The sequence below is a fragment of the Eurytemora carolleeae genome, unplaced genomic scaffold (genome assembly GCF_000591075.1).
Source record: "Eurytemora carolleeae unplaced genomic scaffold, Eaff_2.0 scaffold212, whole genome shotgun sequence".
Classification (NCBI taxonomy): Eukaryota; Metazoa; Arthropoda; class Copepoda; order Calanoida; family Temoridae; genus Eurytemora; species Eurytemora carolleeae.
The window spans coordinates 349,751-367,239 of NW_019396107.1; the positions used below are offsets into that span (position 1 = coordinate 349,751).

The 17,489-nt window shown below is 36.2% G+C and overlaps 2 protein-coding genes across 4 annotated transcripts; both read right to left on the minus strand.

Moving 5' to 3' along the window:
• Nucleotides 1-748: 748 nt before the first annotated feature.
• LOC111695126 (eukaryotic translation initiation factor 2 subunit 3) lies at nucleotides 749-5,727 on the minus strand. The gene is made up of 9 exons (XM_023464335.1): nucleotides 5,537-5,727; nucleotides 4,925-5,073; nucleotides 4,720-4,843; nucleotides 3,551-3,808; nucleotides 2,911-3,208; nucleotides 2,517-2,676; nucleotides 2,183-2,289; nucleotides 1,761-1,935; nucleotides 749-964 (listed from the first exon to the last, which is right to left on the minus strand). The coding sequence occupies exons 1-9, from the start codon at nucleotides 5,624-5,626 to the stop codon at nucleotides 886-888; spliced, it is 1,440 nt and encodes a 479-aa protein (XP_023320103.1). The 5' UTR covers nucleotides 5,627-5,727; the 3' UTR covers nucleotides 749-885.
• On the minus strand, nucleotides 5,604-13,467 carry LOC111695125 (threonine--tRNA ligase, cytoplasmic). Of its 3 annotated transcripts, none has more exons than XM_023464334.1 (11): nucleotides 13,360-13,467; nucleotides 11,543-11,718; nucleotides 11,087-11,302; nucleotides 10,631-10,871; nucleotides 10,106-10,155; nucleotides 9,659-9,737; nucleotides 9,297-9,404; nucleotides 7,783-8,694; nucleotides 7,043-7,205; nucleotides 6,607-6,773; nucleotides 5,604-6,193 (listed from the first exon to the last, which is right to left on the minus strand). In XM_023464334.1, exons 1-11 carry the CDS (start codon nucleotides 13,408-13,410, stop codon nucleotides 6,152-6,154), a joined length of 2,205 nt encoding a protein of 734 aa, XP_023320102.1. In that variant the 5' UTR covers nucleotides 13,411-13,467; the 3' UTR covers nucleotides 5,604-6,151. The 3 variants fall into 3 exon arrangements, with proteins under 3 accessions (XP_023320102.1, XP_023320101.1, XP_023320100.1); XM_023464333.1 differs by lacking the exon at nucleotides 13,360-13,467 and adding an exon at nucleotides 13,096-13,299; XM_023464332.1 differs by lacking the exon at nucleotides 13,360-13,467 and adding an exon at nucleotides 12,386-12,664.
• Nucleotides 13,468-17,489: the final 4,022 nt, after the last annotated feature.

A 17,489-nucleotide genomic window follows, 5' to 3' on the forward strand; every position in this document is an offset into this window, starting at 1 on the left:
TAATTTCCAAAAAATGCCACATACGGAATTTTGAGCAAATCAATTTTTAAGAAATTGTAGAATTTAAGTGCATTCACAGGTCTTAAATTAAACAAAAATTTCATTTCAAGACTTTATTCTGCTTCTTCTGGGTTTATTTACGATATTTTTTCAACAGTATATTTTAATATTTTTTTTAACAATCGTGAAACTTTTTGTAGCAAAAAATCAAATCCCTAAGTCAACTGCCTGACTGTCAAAATGCGGCCCGAAAAAGTTTTTTGGATGTAATTTTTACTGATTTTACTTCAAAAAGTCTTTTTAGGCAGTAATTGGGCAATTAACAGTTCACTTAAGGCTTTGATTTTTTTTTGCTAAAACATGTCTTATGACTGTTGAGAAAATTTCACAAAATTTGGGGACCCTGCCATCAACAGTTATAAAAATATCGCAAAAAAAACACAGAATAATCTTTGAACCTACAGTTATATGTATATAAAATTAGATTAATACTCGGAAGCCTGCATATTAATATATTTCCGAAACAAAAATTAGGTGTTCTGACTTGAATCCTGATGGTTCATTTTCAGTAATGTGCGGAACTATGTGTTTTTCAAAACCTCCTAAAAACATTTTCCTTAAAAACAACTGCATGATAAGAATAAAGCCTAACGAAGGCACTGTTATTTTCAAGGAAACAACAAAAGACAATTGATCATGCTAACAGAATTTCCATCCCGTACGTTTTATTAAATCAATAAAAACGAAATATATTCAAGCATAGTATATTTAATAATCGGTTCTTACATTTATTAAATACATTTCTCAACCCTCACTCCACCATCTTTTCTCATTAGTATCACGGAAAGTGTCCAAATTCCAAGTAACGTTGTTAGGATTGTTTGTTTAGGTTCTTTCCGTTGGTTTAACGGTGATTCCCCGTCTAATTTGTCCCCAGCCAATCAATCTCCAATGCTTGTCAATCCTGAAATAAATAAGTTTGACAAAATATTACTTATTTGCTCCTCCATGTCGTCTGTAAATTCTCTTAACAGATGTTCATATACATCTTAAAGGTACTGTCATCATAATTTCAAGAGATCCTCCATTGTAAAAAAAAGGAAGAGTGGCATGTCCGATTAACAACGGTACCCTTGAGAGCTTTATGTGATAAATAAAAGTATGAAGATAATTTCGTATTTGTAGCAGGAAAAGTGTTGCATTCTTATCATTCCTATATTGTTTTCACGTAGTAAAATAATGCGCACTTATCTAGAAACCACAATTTAAGATAATTAGGTTCATAATCGGAAAAACTATTCTGATTCGGACATGCCACTCTATGATTGAAAGGTCACTTGAAAGGACGTCTACACTCCTTTAAGAATTGACAAACGTAAAAACTAATTTATAATACAACTGTGAACATAAGTAATTTCTCAAATTAAAATGACTTTTTACTTATTTCCCGAGACCCCTCATTAACAGTTACAAACCCCATCAAATGAAATCCACTATACCGCCTTGTCAACTTTTATCTACTGCATAAATCAGCAAGTCACGTTATACACAGAAAAAAACGAGGATATCTCAACCAGTTTTGATCGGACACTGGTGGTGGGTAAAGTGTAAAGATTTGAAACCCTCTGGTCTTGTTGTAAATCGGCGGGTCATGACAGATAACGTCGACACTCCTTTATCAAATTTCATGCAACAGTTAAAGAGAAGCTCCAAACTTGAATACTGGGAGAAAAGATAATTTGAAAAATCCTGATTTGTACCTTCTAGAAAGTGCGATCTTCTCTCCTACTTCTGTGCATACTGGGGTGGTAAGCCCAATCTTTGCCAGATCAGCCTTGACGGCGATAACCCGGCCGCCGGTGGACAGGGAACCGATGTTGACCATGAGAACCTCGTTCTTGGTCAGCTTTGCCACCTTAGCTCCCTTCTTATCTCCTAAATGTTAAGGTTTGTTAGGACTTTCAATATTTATTTTATCGTTGTCTTTCATGTAAAAGAAAAGAAAAATTAACTTAAAATAAGTAAAGGTTCTTTGAACGTCCAATAAAACCATCCTTTTAATTTATAAAATAAACCCACTTCCATTAGTTCAAACATCTAGCTACTAAACAAATGTTTTTATATGTATTTTTTAAACGGGTTTATGAGGGAATAAGACTATTAATTTGAAAACATTTCTCACCTTCCGTTCTGACTCCGAGTAGTCTTCTGAGTAGGTAATAGGAAACCTCTAGCTCCGTGTATATACTGGGCAGGTGTTTAACAGCTCCTAGCACCTGACCTACCATCCTACAAAATTACAGATTTAGCCACGTGTGGTATTTGATAGATATGTATAAACGTGAGACAATATTTATAAACATGAGCCAATATTTATAAACGTGAGACAATATTTAAAACTGATAATGGAAAGATATCACCAGGAGGCGTGTCAGGATCTGGTTTTGTATTACGCTTATTTAACAGGAAGTAACCAGTATCAAAATGACTAAGTAAACGGATCTTATTCAACCAACCTATCAGCTCTGCAGAGGGTTGGATCAACCTTAGTTCCAACTCCGATAAGTCCTCCAGGAACAGCAAACATGAGATCGTTCTGCTCCGCGAACAATGAAACAATCCTTGAGAAGATTGGTTGGCAGGTCAGCTTACCCTCGCTATCCTTGCTCACCAAACCTAGTCATTGGTTAAGATAATAAGATAATAAAGTAAAGGGACAGTAAACTTAATTGCATGTGACCCTGTCATATGTCCCGATTTATGGCGGTACCCTGAGAGGCGCCTTTTCTGGAGAAGAGAGGGGAGTAATTTTTTAAACTAAGCAGCTTCTTCAACAAATTAAAAAAAATTTAGAAGAAAAAAATGTAGTTTTTTGAAAATGCGTTTCCAATTAGAAAAATTCCAAATTACCTGGTCTAATCTCTATCTCCTGTCCCACCTTGAGAACTCCCCGGAGAATAGAACCTCCGGCCACTCCTCCTCTCAGCTCCTCCACCTCACTACCAGGCTTGTTCACGTCGAAGCTCCTGATAATGATGAGCCTCGGCTCGCTGGTAAAATCTCTAATGGGTACAGGGATATTCTTGGTGATGTATTCACACACCACCTCGATGTTGTACTTGAGCTGGGCGGAGATGGGGATGATGGGTGCTCCCTCAGCTACAGTACCTTCGATAAACTTCAGGATTTGATCATGTTGCTCCAAAGCCTAAAATAATTTTCTTACATTATTACTATCATCTCTCTGAAGTAAATCTAATGTCTGATTTGAAAAACAAATTTAGTTGGTAGGCTTAAGAGATTATATTAATTGAATGATTAAAGAAATTAGTTTTCTATCTGGTAATCTGTGAAACCGAGAGATATATCAATGATATTATCCCGATTTTAAATATCAATATTATTCATTTGGAATGCCGCACAGATTGTGATAAGCAAAGCAAGACAATTTATGTAGGCAATAAACGTTTTTTAAGGTAAAAGCTGTTTGATCAAGGTATATATAGTTCGAATACTTTCAAACAAATAATTTTCATTTAAATGTGTTTACCTGAGCTTCTTTTATCAAATCTATTTTGTTCTGAAGAATGAGAATATGTTTTAGTTTCATAATTTCAATGGCCGCCAGATGCTCCGAAGTTTGTGGTTGGGGACAGCTTTCGTTCCCTGCAATCAGCAGCAGAGCAGCGTCCATGACAGCTGCTCCGTTCAACATGGTGGCCATGAGAATGTCGTGACCGGGACAATCGACGAAGCTGACGTGTCGGACAAGGCTGTATTTGTGTCCGTTCATCAGGAAGTTGTCCTCCTAGAATAAATAAGTATGTTAGATCCGGGAATGTAAAAAGAATACAAGATGAGATCTGCAACAAGGAGCCTAGCGCCCATAGTCGCCCCACCCAGAACCTAAGCCTAATATATTAATCTTCTATATATATATATATATATATATATATATATATATTCGTTTTCCTAAAAATTGGCAATTTGTCCATTTTCAATTATTTGTCATTTGTAATGAATTTAAAACCCTATTTTCTTCTAATACCAGTTTTGAGTGGGTAAACAACGACCGCTAGGGGGTGAACTAAAAAAAGTTCAAACCCTAGACTAAACCTCCAATACGCTCCGGTTCCAGACCTTGACAATAATGTTTGTTCATCTCTTTCTCAAAAGTCTTCATGTTTTCATGTCATGAGAGATAAATATTTTTTTATCGCCAGATTTTAAGGGAAAATGTGTTACAAAAGCGTGTTAGTCCAAAATTTCATTGTTTTAGTGTCGTACGTTGTTTTCAGAAATATTTAGGGCGTACCAGTGCTTAGGATCCATTTAATTTTGATGCGGATCCGGATCCGGATCCGGATCCGGATCCGGATCCAAAGAGCCAAAATAAAATAATGCGGATCCAGCGGATCCGGATCCGGATCCTAAGCACTGGGGCGTACTAAACAAATTAACCAACGACTCTTTTTTAATAGTTTGTCCCAGACTGATTTCAAAATTTTCAAGAGAAAATTTTTACATATAACCATAAGGAAACTTTATCATGATGTAAATAATGAATTATAATTGATTTTTGTCGCCGAACTAACTATGTTTGCAAAAGTAACACTAGGACCAGCGCGGCGTAGTACTGTCAAATGTGATAAAGAGTTGGACATTTAAAAATGCGGTTTGGACAAGTTTTATTGTACACTGTTTATAAGACGGTGTTACCTTTGTACTTGATGCTGAGGTGAAACATACAGGTCTCTGACACTTAGGGTCATCAGACTTGTAGATCTTAGCGTTAGCATATCCAAGCTTTATAGTAATATTACGCTCCAATTCATTCTTTAACTTAACATTTTAAAATTAAATTAAAGTCATATATTAAAATAAAGCCCAACATTAACAATTAGTGAAATAAGGCAAAATCTACCTGACTGTGTGAACTCCTGATAAAGCTTTAACGACCGTACTCTTCCCGTGAGCCACATGACCGATAGTTCCAATGTTTATGGTCGCCTGACGACTGATAACCTCAGGGGAGAGAGGGGTCAGCTTGCCAATATCTAATGTTGCCAAATCCTTAACATATATTCCAAGTCAATTCAACAAAATCTTTATCTATCATCATAGACATATAAATAAATATAAATATACGAGCATAAGAATAGGGTAAAGGGTTTGTTAACATTTTACTGTGACGAATTAGGACTGACCAGAAACGGGTTTTATTGACAACAAAATCTGTAAACACGGTATTCCTAAGCAGGACAGGAAAGGCAGGCCTGAAAGCTCAATTTTACTAAATCTCTTATTTAATAATCCACGTCTCTATATTTTGGTAAAAAACTGCCACAAGTAAAAAAAAAGGTTTTTTTTGTAGAACTGGTTCTAGAGCTGTTCTAATACGTCACAGTAGAATGTAAACTCTGTCCCCTCTCCATAGTTCTAAACATCCTTTCCTACGACATTAGGGAGGGGGGGAATATTTTTCAAGAGGGGGATATATTTTTTTTAAGGTAAAAATCTTAAACTTTATCCTCACCTGTTTAGCGAGATGAGGCTGTCCCACAGTGATACCATCAGATTTATCCTTCTCTACCGTCATCTTCTCTGTAATATATTCATTAATCATCCGACTCCGACATTTTTTCTATCTTTCATCTTTACACATTACAATCATACAATCTACATGATTAAGAATATACTGTTTACATAACATAATAGAATTGATTCCGTGCTATCAACAAGAAATGTGACTAAAATAACCAAAAGTAAAAAAAAAGTTTTGTAAGATTTGGTAAAAGTATTAAATGGCGATGAGTCCATTTGTTAAAGTAAGTTCAGTAGATCTCAAAGGAGTTCTCTTAGTTGATCTGAACTGATCAAGGTAGTTCCAAGGAGTGTAGGAGAGTTCCATGGAGTTCAGGAATCAAGGGAGTTCTATAGAATTTCATGGAGATCAAGGGGTTCATTGTAGCTCTAAAAAGTTCAAGGAATTCTAAATGAAGGATCACAGGATAAAATCAAAGGAGGGATTTTTGAAATTTCATTTGTGCCATGAAATTTAAAGTGTTCCCGGGATCTTTGTATGGTTCCTTAGATCGTTAAGTGATCCAGGAACGTCAGGATTACCGGGAACGTTAAGGGTTCCTGAGAACTATTCTGATTCTGGGGTTCCGCTCTTTGATTTTTCTTCAGCCTGCAACAGTAACAAAGTAAAAAAAAAATTAAATACCCAAATACGAAAAGAAAAGTTTGATAAATAAGTGCTCAAAACTTTAGAATTGGATACCCTTGATCCCGAATGCTTTTAATTTTCTTTTTAATTTGCTTTTTTCTATCTTTTTGGATATTCCTCTCAGATTCCGACAAATAAGTTTTCTCATTAAATGGCGCGGAAAATTACAAATTTCTCGCCTTCTGATTTGTTGTTCGGGATTCTGCAATCTGCATACACCACTAATGGTTAAATTTTAAACACTTTTAAGGATACAAACTAAAGCAAGCATTAATCTAAATATCCGCAATTCTGAAGTTTTCAGCTTTGTTTCATTTTTATCTTAAATTTTTTGTTCTTTTTTTGTATGAAGTTGTCTATGATACCCAACTGACCTGGTCTCCAGTAGGTCCCCAACCATGTTCCTCCGACTTAAGTATCCGCTGCTCCCGCAGAACGTTGAACTTGTCAACCACCTCCTGGATGGAGAACTCTCCGTGCTGCTTGTTGTCCCTGGTCCTCACGTTCACAGTGCTATTCGTCATCTCCTTCTCACCAACCACTGTAATAAGTACAGAGATGCTTCTTGACGCTTTTTACAATTCATTGATCAGTGTGTTGAGTGCTTTTGATTGTCTGTTTGTATCCATGAGATGACAGATTTTCCAACATTTTGGGAATCTACCAATTTAAACAGAAAATCTGCGAAATCAAATTTGTTTGTTACGTAAGAAGACTGGCTGCAAATGCAAAGAGATTTCATTTATAATCTATTGTTTTATTTATGCTTAAAGAAAATGGCGCCTGGTTTCCCAAAATAAAAGATCTTACCAAAGATGAAATTGAATTGAGCAATCTGTGCGTTTCTGACTTTTTTATTCATAGTGTTTCCATCGTCTGTATCTGCCTCTGCGCAAAACCCTAGAGCGCGCAGACGGTCAGCTACCTCACGCGCGTAGTTGTTAAAGGGGATTCCTACAGGTACAACCATGACCTAAAGTAAATACAAATTAAGGTTAAAATCCTTTTCATTAAAACAGTCAGTTCGTAAATGTGACAGTGATATTTGAAGGACCAATACACAGAAATGAATTGAATAATCCCTTAGGATTTGAAAGTAACAATGTTTCCAATTATTGTTAAGAGAAAAATGCATTAAGTTTCTCTTAACAGAAACCTTTTGTTCACAATTATTTCTGATTTCCTCCGATTCTGTGATCATTTAAAAGATATTAGTTAGGGGGAAACTAAATTAAGAATAGGGGAGAAAACGAATTTTTCAACAAAATATAAATCCCTGGTTAGAAGATTGAGAGGATTGAACAAATTCCATCTACATTTAACATTTAGCCGTTTTACTCTTATTTTACCTCTTATTTTACACCATTTAAGTCTTCAACCAGAGAATTAACGGTTGAGAGTCAAAGGCGTACACCGGGCTAGCCCCGTTCCCCCGGATCAGTCAAATCTATGGTCCCAACAAGTGTTGAGCCCCCTCCCCCCCCCCCCCCCCCCCCTCAGACAAATTCCCGTGTTCGCCGCCCCTGGAGATAGTAAGCTAAGTATCCCACCTGTCTAGGGGAAATCCAGAAAGGCCATTTCCCGCCATAGTTCTCAGTCAGCACTGCCACCATTCTCTCTACACTACCCAGAATAGCTCTGTGGATCATCACAGGATGCTGCTTCTCTCCCTTCTCATCGATAAAGCTCAAGTTGAACCTCTTCGGCAGCTGGAAGTCCAGCTGTATGGTCGCGCACTGATGCTGACGTTTGAGCGCGTCCTGCAGCGTAATATCAATCTTAGGACCGTAGAACGCACCATCTCCGGGGTTCTTTTTCCAGGGTAGGTTTATAGAATCCAGGGAGTCAGCTAGATCTTTCTCCGCTCCGTCCCAGATCTCAATATCACCCATAAACTTCTCCGGTCTGGTGGAGAGTCGTAGCTGGTAAGTGAACCCGAATATAGAATACACATGCTTCAAGAAGTCAAGACACCCCGCCATCTCCTCTTTTATCTGATCAGGCCGACAGAATATATGCGCGTCATCCTGCTGAAATCTGCGTACGCGCGTAAGACCTGTAAGCGCACCGGAAAGTTCATTTCTATGCAACACCCCGAAGTCTGCCATTCTGAGGGGTAACTCTTTATAAGGCCGAGGACGGTGATCAAATATCAAACAATGTCCGGGGCAGTTCATAGGCTTCAGACCAAATGCTTCCTTCTCTACGTCAAACCTGAACATATTCTCCGCATAGTGGTCCCAGTGCCCAGAGGTTTTCCACAGCTTTGAGTTGTACATGTTGGGGGAGATGACCTCCTGGAACCCTCGCTTCCAATACTCCTCCTTGATGAACTCCAGTAGCTTGTTGTAGATGTGAGCTCCCTTCGGCTGGAAGAAACATGAGCCGGGGGAGAGCTCGTGGAAGAAGAACAAATCTTGTTGAATTCCAAGCTTTCTGTGATCACGCTTCGCTGCTTCCTCCTGGTAACATTCAGATAATTAAAAAATTAATCATTAAAAATTGTATTTAAGTTAAAATGTAGATGGCATGAAGTCTATTTATAGATGAATGGAAAAAAATCCCGTCTTTACAAGTGTTTACGAGTCACGCAAAACAACTTTTGACACACATTTCCAACCCCCTTTTTTGAATTTACTAAAATGGCGGGATTTCAAATATCTCCAATGTCACTAGGGACCATTATAAACCCAGAGTGCGTACTGCGTAGTCGATAAATTGTAAAGTAAGAACCAGAAAATTCTGAAGTAGGAGGACGACTATTAAAATCAAGATATAACTTCAAAAATGAACATGATAATTCAGCAATTGTGTAGTGTAAACACACCCATTTCACTAAACTTGTCATTCAATAAGTGTCTAGTAAAACAATTTGCTTTTTAGCAATTCAAATTCACTTAAATACAAATAAAGCTAAAATGTCGTCCTACAATTCCGTTGCTTTCTAGTTATCAATGTAAGCTGCATTTAATTTATATTAAAATGAAGTACATTCTAGCAAGAACAATCCGACCAGGCGCTAAATCACAAAATTGAAATTTTAGGACAGAAATAAAAACCAAACCTGAAGAGTTTTCCACTCCTTGAGCTGTTTGTTTTCTGGGAAAGATATTCCGTAAATTCTTTGTAAACTCTCAGCTTCAGAGTTTCCCTCCCAGTATGTAGCAGAGTTCTAATAATTAGTTAATCAATCATCTTAAAGTCAATCTTTAGCAATCAATTGGTTAATAAAGATGATACAATACCATTAATTTCTGGATAATTAAGTTATTTAAATCAAATATTTCATCAACTTTGTTAATTTTTTATTTATTTCACTTTTTAAAAACAAACCTTGGGCATAGATCCTCAGGTCGTAATTTACAATCAATTTATTGATTATTTAATTGAGAAGTTTTTATATTTTTTATTTATGTGAACACACACCTTGGTGATTGCCATAGCCTTGATTTTCCCTGTGTTTCTAACATGAGGTCCTCGACACAAATCTATCAGAGGTCCACACCTACACAGAAGAGTAAACATGAGGTCGAATCAATTTCGCCAAATTAGAAATAAAATAATGGAACAGGGATGTATTTTTTAATTTAAAAAATGGGAAAACTTGCAAGTTGAAGTAATATTTTTTTCAGATTTTTCATATCTTAAAAAATCATTTCCCAGGTTAGACATTTGTTTTAAGTAGCCAGTAGAGAAAACCAGGATAAATTATATTTTATACAAAAAAAATAATCTTACTCGTCTATTAGGGAATTTTCAAGGGAACCAATGGTTTTGTAAGAGATAAGTAAAACAAGGGGGTCTAAATACTTGCAAGTTAGAGTCCAATTCCCCCCCCCCCCATTAAAAATGTGAACAGAAGCTAAACAATACCTGTAGACGGTGGTTGTATCAGTCTTAACTTTCTCGTTTAAAATTCGAACCTTAAAATTAAAAAATAAAGATTAAATAAAATCTTTGAGAAAATTGCGTACTACTGCTCACCTTAAACTCGTTGTATTTAAATCTAAAATTGCGTAATACTACTCACCTTAAACTCGTTGTATTTAAATCTAAAATTGCGTACTACTGCTCACCTTAAACTCGTTGTATTTAAATCTAAAATTGCGTACTACTGCTCACCTTAAACTCGTTGTATTTAAATCTAAAATTGCGTACTACTGCTCACCTTAAACTCGTTGTATTTAAATCTAAAATTGCGTACTACTGCTCACCTTAAACTCGTTGTATTTAAATCTAAAATTGCGTACTACTGCTCACCTTAAACTCGTTGTATTTAAATCTAAAATTGTGTACTACTACTCACCTTAAACTCGTTGTATTTAAATCTAAAATTGTGTACTACTGATCATCTTAAACTCGTTGTATTTAAATCTAAAATTGCGTACTGCTGCTCACCTTAAACTCGTTGTATTTAAACATCTCCAGAAGATCTGACTTCTTCATCTCCAACCTCTCAAAGGGTTGCTTCTCCTTCACGATTGTCTTCACCACGTCGTCCAGGACCTTGAAGTCGGTGTCGGATACTTTATGCTCCTCGCTCCACATGTCGTAGTAGAATCCTTGATCTATCGGAGGTCCGTAGCAGAGGTGTCCTCCGTAAACACGTTCCATTGCTTCTCCAAGGACATGAGCAGAACTGAAAATAGGTTTGATAAAAAATACATAAATATTTGCTCAGGTGGTTAAAAGGGGGAGGGTTCGATACAGGAAACAAAGAGTGATACATCCCCTTACCCCTGGAAAATTAGTGTATACGACTTAAAATAATAGAAGAACAATTTTGATTAAAATTTATATTAAGATTAAGATTACTTTTCCCACCAAAAGCCAATTAAATTCATGAAAAAATACCTGTGCCAGAAGACAGCTTGTCCCTCCTCATCGTCGAACTTGACCAACTCCAGCTTCACATCCTTCTCCAGGGGCCTGTCCAGGTCCCAGAGCTCTCCGTCAACCCTGGCCACCACGGTGTTGTCTGCTAAACCTTTACTGATACCAAGAGCTACGTCGTAGGGAGTTGTACGCCAGGATTCACCAGCAACTTGTTTACCATCAGGCAGGGTCACACTAATCATTTAGAAAATGAAAACAAATTATCAAAAAAAAAGGATTTTGCAACAAACTCACGACAATATAATTGATTTTAAGTATTTGGGAAAATAAAGTCTATGAAAATTATCCCATAGCATTTCCAAGTTCTTTATTCAACTGGACAGCACTGAATTTCCTCAAAATCCTCCCATTTATTAAAAAAAAAATAACACCGATCTAGCCTTGAAGATTTAGACAAAAGACTTATCACTCCACCTGATAGGAGCCGGAGTTTGCTCCGCCAGCCAAACCTCTCTCTCCGCCTTCAACCTGTCCCACATCTTCTCTCTCTCAGCGATAAAGTCTGGCGGAGGGTTGAGCAGAGAAACCTTACCAGGTCCGGCGGCGGCCGCCTTCTCCTTCTTGACCTTCTCCTTCTTCATCGCTTTAAGCTAAATAAAAAATATAATTATGAATGAAACTAGAAAATTATTTCGTCTCACTTGTCAAGTTGACGAGATGTAAAAAAACTAAGCGACTTTGTACAGAGTACATGCTAGTAGCAAAAAAATTAATGAAATCAAAATATTAATTTTCAAAAAGATATTTAAGAAATGTAACAAAACTCTACAAAACTAAACAAGCTAAGCACTTGAAAATACGAAAATAATCTTTAAAAACGTGTATTAAAATCACTAAATATTTTTGAATTGATGTTTTAATCTATCATGTGCAATTAAGCTACATTTTAACACAAGGCCAAGAATTTTAAGATTTTAAATTCAATCAAAATGATATATTTAAAAAAACAGAATAACAATAATTTAAAGACGTAAAAATAGAAAATTAGGGCTTTATACAATGTATAATCAATAATCATCAAGATTATAACTGAAGTGTTTAAAATCCTTGAGGATGTTATTCTTGAAGAAAAAAATACACCCCGACACCCCCTCTCGTCCTGACAGGGGTTGGAACTAACAGACTAAGCTACAACACACAGGGCATGCAACTAGCAAACCAAACTATGCAATACTTAAATAATTTAATATAAATTTCGTTTCTTTGCTTGATATTTAAACATTGCATTTCTGTATGCAGGTCTGGGTTGATCTCTACCTCTTTCTTTTCGCTTTGATCTTCAACCTCAACCTCAACTATTATATCACTCGCAGGGAAATGTTTCACCGCGTCCGAGAAACTTGAGATATTATTGAACCAACGAGATATATTTGAGTAAGGACGGATAAGTCCAGGTTTCAGACTAGAGAAAACTTTTAAATCCGCTTGGGTTGGTTCAACCCCGCATATAAAACTGTTTAACAATAAATAATTGTCTAGATTCTCCAGACCTTCAGGTTTACTTAGGTTAGAAAACTTCATTGCTTAACCTGCGCTTATTTATAATGAATTATGATAAATCTGAAATATATTATATGAAAAAAATGAATTCATTTACAAACAAAATTACAGCCAAGATAGCAAGAATATTAATTCTTTGAAAAGTTTAAAAGAAAAACATTTTTGAAATGCGTATAAAACATCTTACAAAAAATTGTCTGCGAAAGTCTTTATAAATTTAAATTTCGATTAATACATTTATTATTGTTATTGATGTGAGACAATAAAGCCAAAGGGCCTATGGATATGACAGTATTTCAGGTATTGCATCAGAATTTTAAAACATGTATAAAATGACAACACCGAGTGCCTTCCAGCCGTAAGTCATTTTTCTGGTCGCTCAACGGCTTTAAGGCACAGAATAATAGTAATTTAAGTATTGCATAGTAGCATGGGGGGATGGGGGGGGTGTCACTAACAGTACGCACCGACTTGAATCTCGCCAAGGATACATTCACTGAAGAGATGGTTTTTAACTTGTTCATTTCCCGAGAATAAACACAAATCCTGGCGCTCAACATCCTCAAACTTTGGGAAACTTCTTCGATTTTAAATGAATGACAGAAAGTGAAAGTTCCAAAATTTTATTTTATCCTTATGCCCAGAAAAAAAAAATTTTAAGTTCAGGCAAAAATTAATTTTTCCGTCTCGATTTTAAATTTTGCTAAGCAATAAAAATGTCAATTTCTCACATTATCATCTATTTTTAAGTTGTTTAGTTCGTCCGCCACGTTGCCTGCCATCCTGGTACACTGACTGTGCGGAGCTCTGCGCAAACCCCGCAACAAATTCTTAACCCTGGCTTTATCTTTATGAGGTCTAGGCTTGGTATGGGATAAATAGGATAATCAGAATTAGGAGCTGCGCGGCGGATTCATCTTATTCATCTGGATTCTGGAATACTGATGGAGAATGAGGTAGGAAGGACCGATATAGAATAATAAAGAAGGATTTCAGAAGGATTGCTCTAAAATAATAAAGAGAGAAAGTGCTAGAACCCATTTATCAAGTAAAACTAATTAGAATGAGCTGGCACGGAATCTAGAGAAAATTAAATTAAGAATAAGCTTGGACACGGATTGATCATATGATCTAATTAGATTGAGGATGAGCTGGGACGGATTGATCTATGATCAAATAATATTAAGAATGAGCTGGGACGGATTGATCTTTGATCTAATAAGATTTAGAATGAGCTGGTGCATATTGATCTATGATCTAATAAGATTTAGAATGAGCTGGGACGGATTGATCTGAAGGAAAATAGAATTGAGGATGAACTAGGGCGGATTGATTTATAAGATATTATAATTGCGGATGAGCTGGGATGGATTGATCTAGGATCTAATAAGATTTAGAATGAGCTGGGACGGATTGGTCTAGGATCTAATCTGAGAATGAAATAGGAAGGATTGGTCTGATCTAATAAGATTGAGAATGAGCTTGGACGGATCGGTCTAGGATCTAATGAAACTGAGAATGAAATGGGACGGATTGGTCTAGGATCTAATAAGATTGAGAATGAGCTTGGACGGATTGGTCTAGGATCTAATGAAATTAAGAATGAGCTGGGACGGATTGATCTAGGTTATAATAAGATTGAGAATGAGCTGGGACGGGTTGGTCTAGGATCTAATGAAACTGAGAATGAAATGGAACGGATTGGTCTGGATCTAATAAGATCGAGAATGAGCTTGGACGGATTGGTCTAGGATCTAATGAAATTAAGAATGAGCTGGGACGGATTGATAATAAGATTAAGAATGAGCTGGGACGGATTGATCTATGATCTAAAAGATTAAGAATGAGTTGGGACGGATTGATCTGTTGGATAATAGAATGAGGATGAACTGGGGCAGATTGATTTATAAGATAATAAAATTGAGGATGAGCTGGGACGGATTAGTCTAGGATCTAATAAAACTGAGAATGAAATGGGACGTATTGGTCTAGGATCTAATTAAATTGAGGATGAAATGGGAATGGATTGATCTAGGAACTAATGATTGAGAATGAACTTGGATGGATTGGTCTAGGATCTATAAATGAAACTTATAATGAAATGGAATGGATTGATCTAGGATCTAATAAGATTGAGAATTAACTTGGACGGATTGTTCTAAAATCTCATAAGGTTGAGAACAGAATGGGACGGATTGGTCTAGGATTTAATAGGATTGAGAATGACAGATTGGTGTAGAATCTAATAAAGTTAAGAATGAACTACGGCGGATTGGTCAATAGGATAAAAGAATTGAGAATGAGCTGGGATGGATTGGTCAATAGAATAAAAAAATTAAGAATGAACGCCGGGATAAATTTGTCAATAGGATGACTTAATTGAAAATGAGCTGAAACGGATTGGTCTAAGATTATAGAATTGAGAATAAGCTGGGACGGATTGGTTTAAGATTATAGAATTGAGAATAAGCTGGGACGGATTGGTTTAAGATTATAGAATTGAGAATAAGCTGGGACGGATTGGTTTAAGATAATAGAATTGAGAATAAGCTGTGAAGGATTGGTTTAAGATAATAGAATTGAGAATAAGCTGGGAAGGCATGGTTTAAGATAATAAAATTGAGAATGAGCTGGGATGGATTGGTATACAAGATAATAGAATTGAGAATGAACTGGGACGGATTGGTCTAGAATCTAATAAAATGAGCTGAAATGCATTGGTCCAGAATAATAAAATTGAAAATGAGCTGGGGCGCATTGTTCAAATAGGAAAACGCTTTGACAGCTTGGTATAAGATAGCAAAAGGAATTGAGTTTTTGCCACAAACTCAAATCTTCTGATCTCAATATCTTTGCAACCTGATGGTGCAAACCTTTGATATTTCAAACTTAGATTATTTTATCTTTAAGTATTTATAGTTTGAAATATCTATGGTCTACAACATTGGGTTACAAAGATATAGAGATTTGAAAATCAGAGTTTGTGGCAAAAACTCAACCCCTTTAGAATGAATTTGAACGGATTGATGATAATAGACCTTATAATGAACTGGGACGGATTGATGATAATAGACCTGATAATGAACTGGGACGGATTGATGATAATAGACCTGATAATGAACTGGGACGGATTGATGATAATAGACCTGATAATGAACTGGGACGGATTGGTGATAATAGACCTGATAATGAACTGGGACGGATTGGTGTCACAGTACTCCCTAATCATAACTTACATCATAGAAAGGAACAGGGGTAAAGCATAAACATTAAAAATCCTGCTTGCAAAACATTTGTAAAATATTGTGAAATTTTTTCGATTTGATGCCTTCTTTTTGTGATAAAATAGTTTAATACTCGAAATCATAATTCCGATTGATCTAACGTTTAAAGTCGATTTAAACATTAGTACATATGAGCAAATTTAAAACTTATAATTTTCTTATCTTCTATATACATATATACGTTGCTTGGGTGTTTGTTTGTCTGTTTATCCAATAAACGCCAAAACGGCTGAACCGAGCGGGCCCAAATGTTTAGGGGACCTCGCATGTCCCGGGAAGGTTTATGGATGATCAAAATTTTAAAAATTGAAAATAGAAAATTGAAATAGAAGTAATCCTAGTTAACTGAATAAAAAATTATGTTCTTTCTAAGATTCTCCTTCTAACTCATCCATGCTCAGTTTATCCTCTTCATCCATCGTTGCTCAGTTTTTTTTTCTCTCAATCTGTCCTTTATCCTTGCTTTGTTTCTCCTTTCAATCCATCCTTGTTTCGTTTCTTCTTTCAACCGTCGTTACTTAATTTCTCCTCTCATTCATTCTTGCTTACAGCTTAGTTTCTCCTCTCAATCCCTCTCGCGAGGTAATTTCTCCTCTCAATTCATCCTTGTTTCGCTTCTTCTTTCAACCGTCATTACTTAATTTCTCCTCTCATTCATTCTTGCTTACTACTTAGTTTTTCCTCTCAACCCCTCTCGCGAGCTAATTTCTCCTCTCAATTCATCCTTGTTCACAGCTTAGTGTCTCCTCTCAGTCCCTCCTTGCTCAGTTAATTCTCTCAATCGATCCTTGATCAGTTTCTCCTCTCAATGCATCCTTGTTCACAGCGTAGTTTCTTCTCTCTCAGTCCCTCCTTGGTACGAATACATAGTGCGATAAGAGATGCTAATGTGATAGAACAGATATGTAGGGATAAAAGATAAGAATGAGAATTAGATGGGACGAATATATAGTGGATAGAAAATAAGAATAAGATGGGACGGATATATAGTGGATAAAAAATGAGAATGAGATGGGACGGATACATAGTGGATAGAAAATAAGAATAAGATGGGACGGATATATAGTGGATAAAAAATGAGAATGAGATGGGACGGATATATAGTGGATAAAAGATAAGAATGAGATGGGACGGATACATAGAGGATAAGAGATGACAATGTGATGGGACAGATATATAGTGGATTAAAAAAAAAGAATGAGAAGGGACGTATACAAAGATGATAAGAGATAGAATGTGATAGGACGGATATGTAGGGGACAAAAGATAAGAATGAGATGGGACGGATATATAGCGGATAAAAGATAAGAATGAGATGGGACGGATATATAGTGGATAAAAAATAAGAATGAGATGGGACGGATACATCAAGGATAAAAGATATGAATGAGATGGGACGAACACATATAGAGAATAAAAGATAAGAATGAGATATAACGGATAGATAAAAAATGAGATGAGATGGGACGGATATATAGTGGACAAGAGATGAGAATGAGATGGGACGGATATATAGTGGATAAAAGATAAGAATGAGATGGGACGGATATATAGTGGATAAAAAATAAGAATGAGAT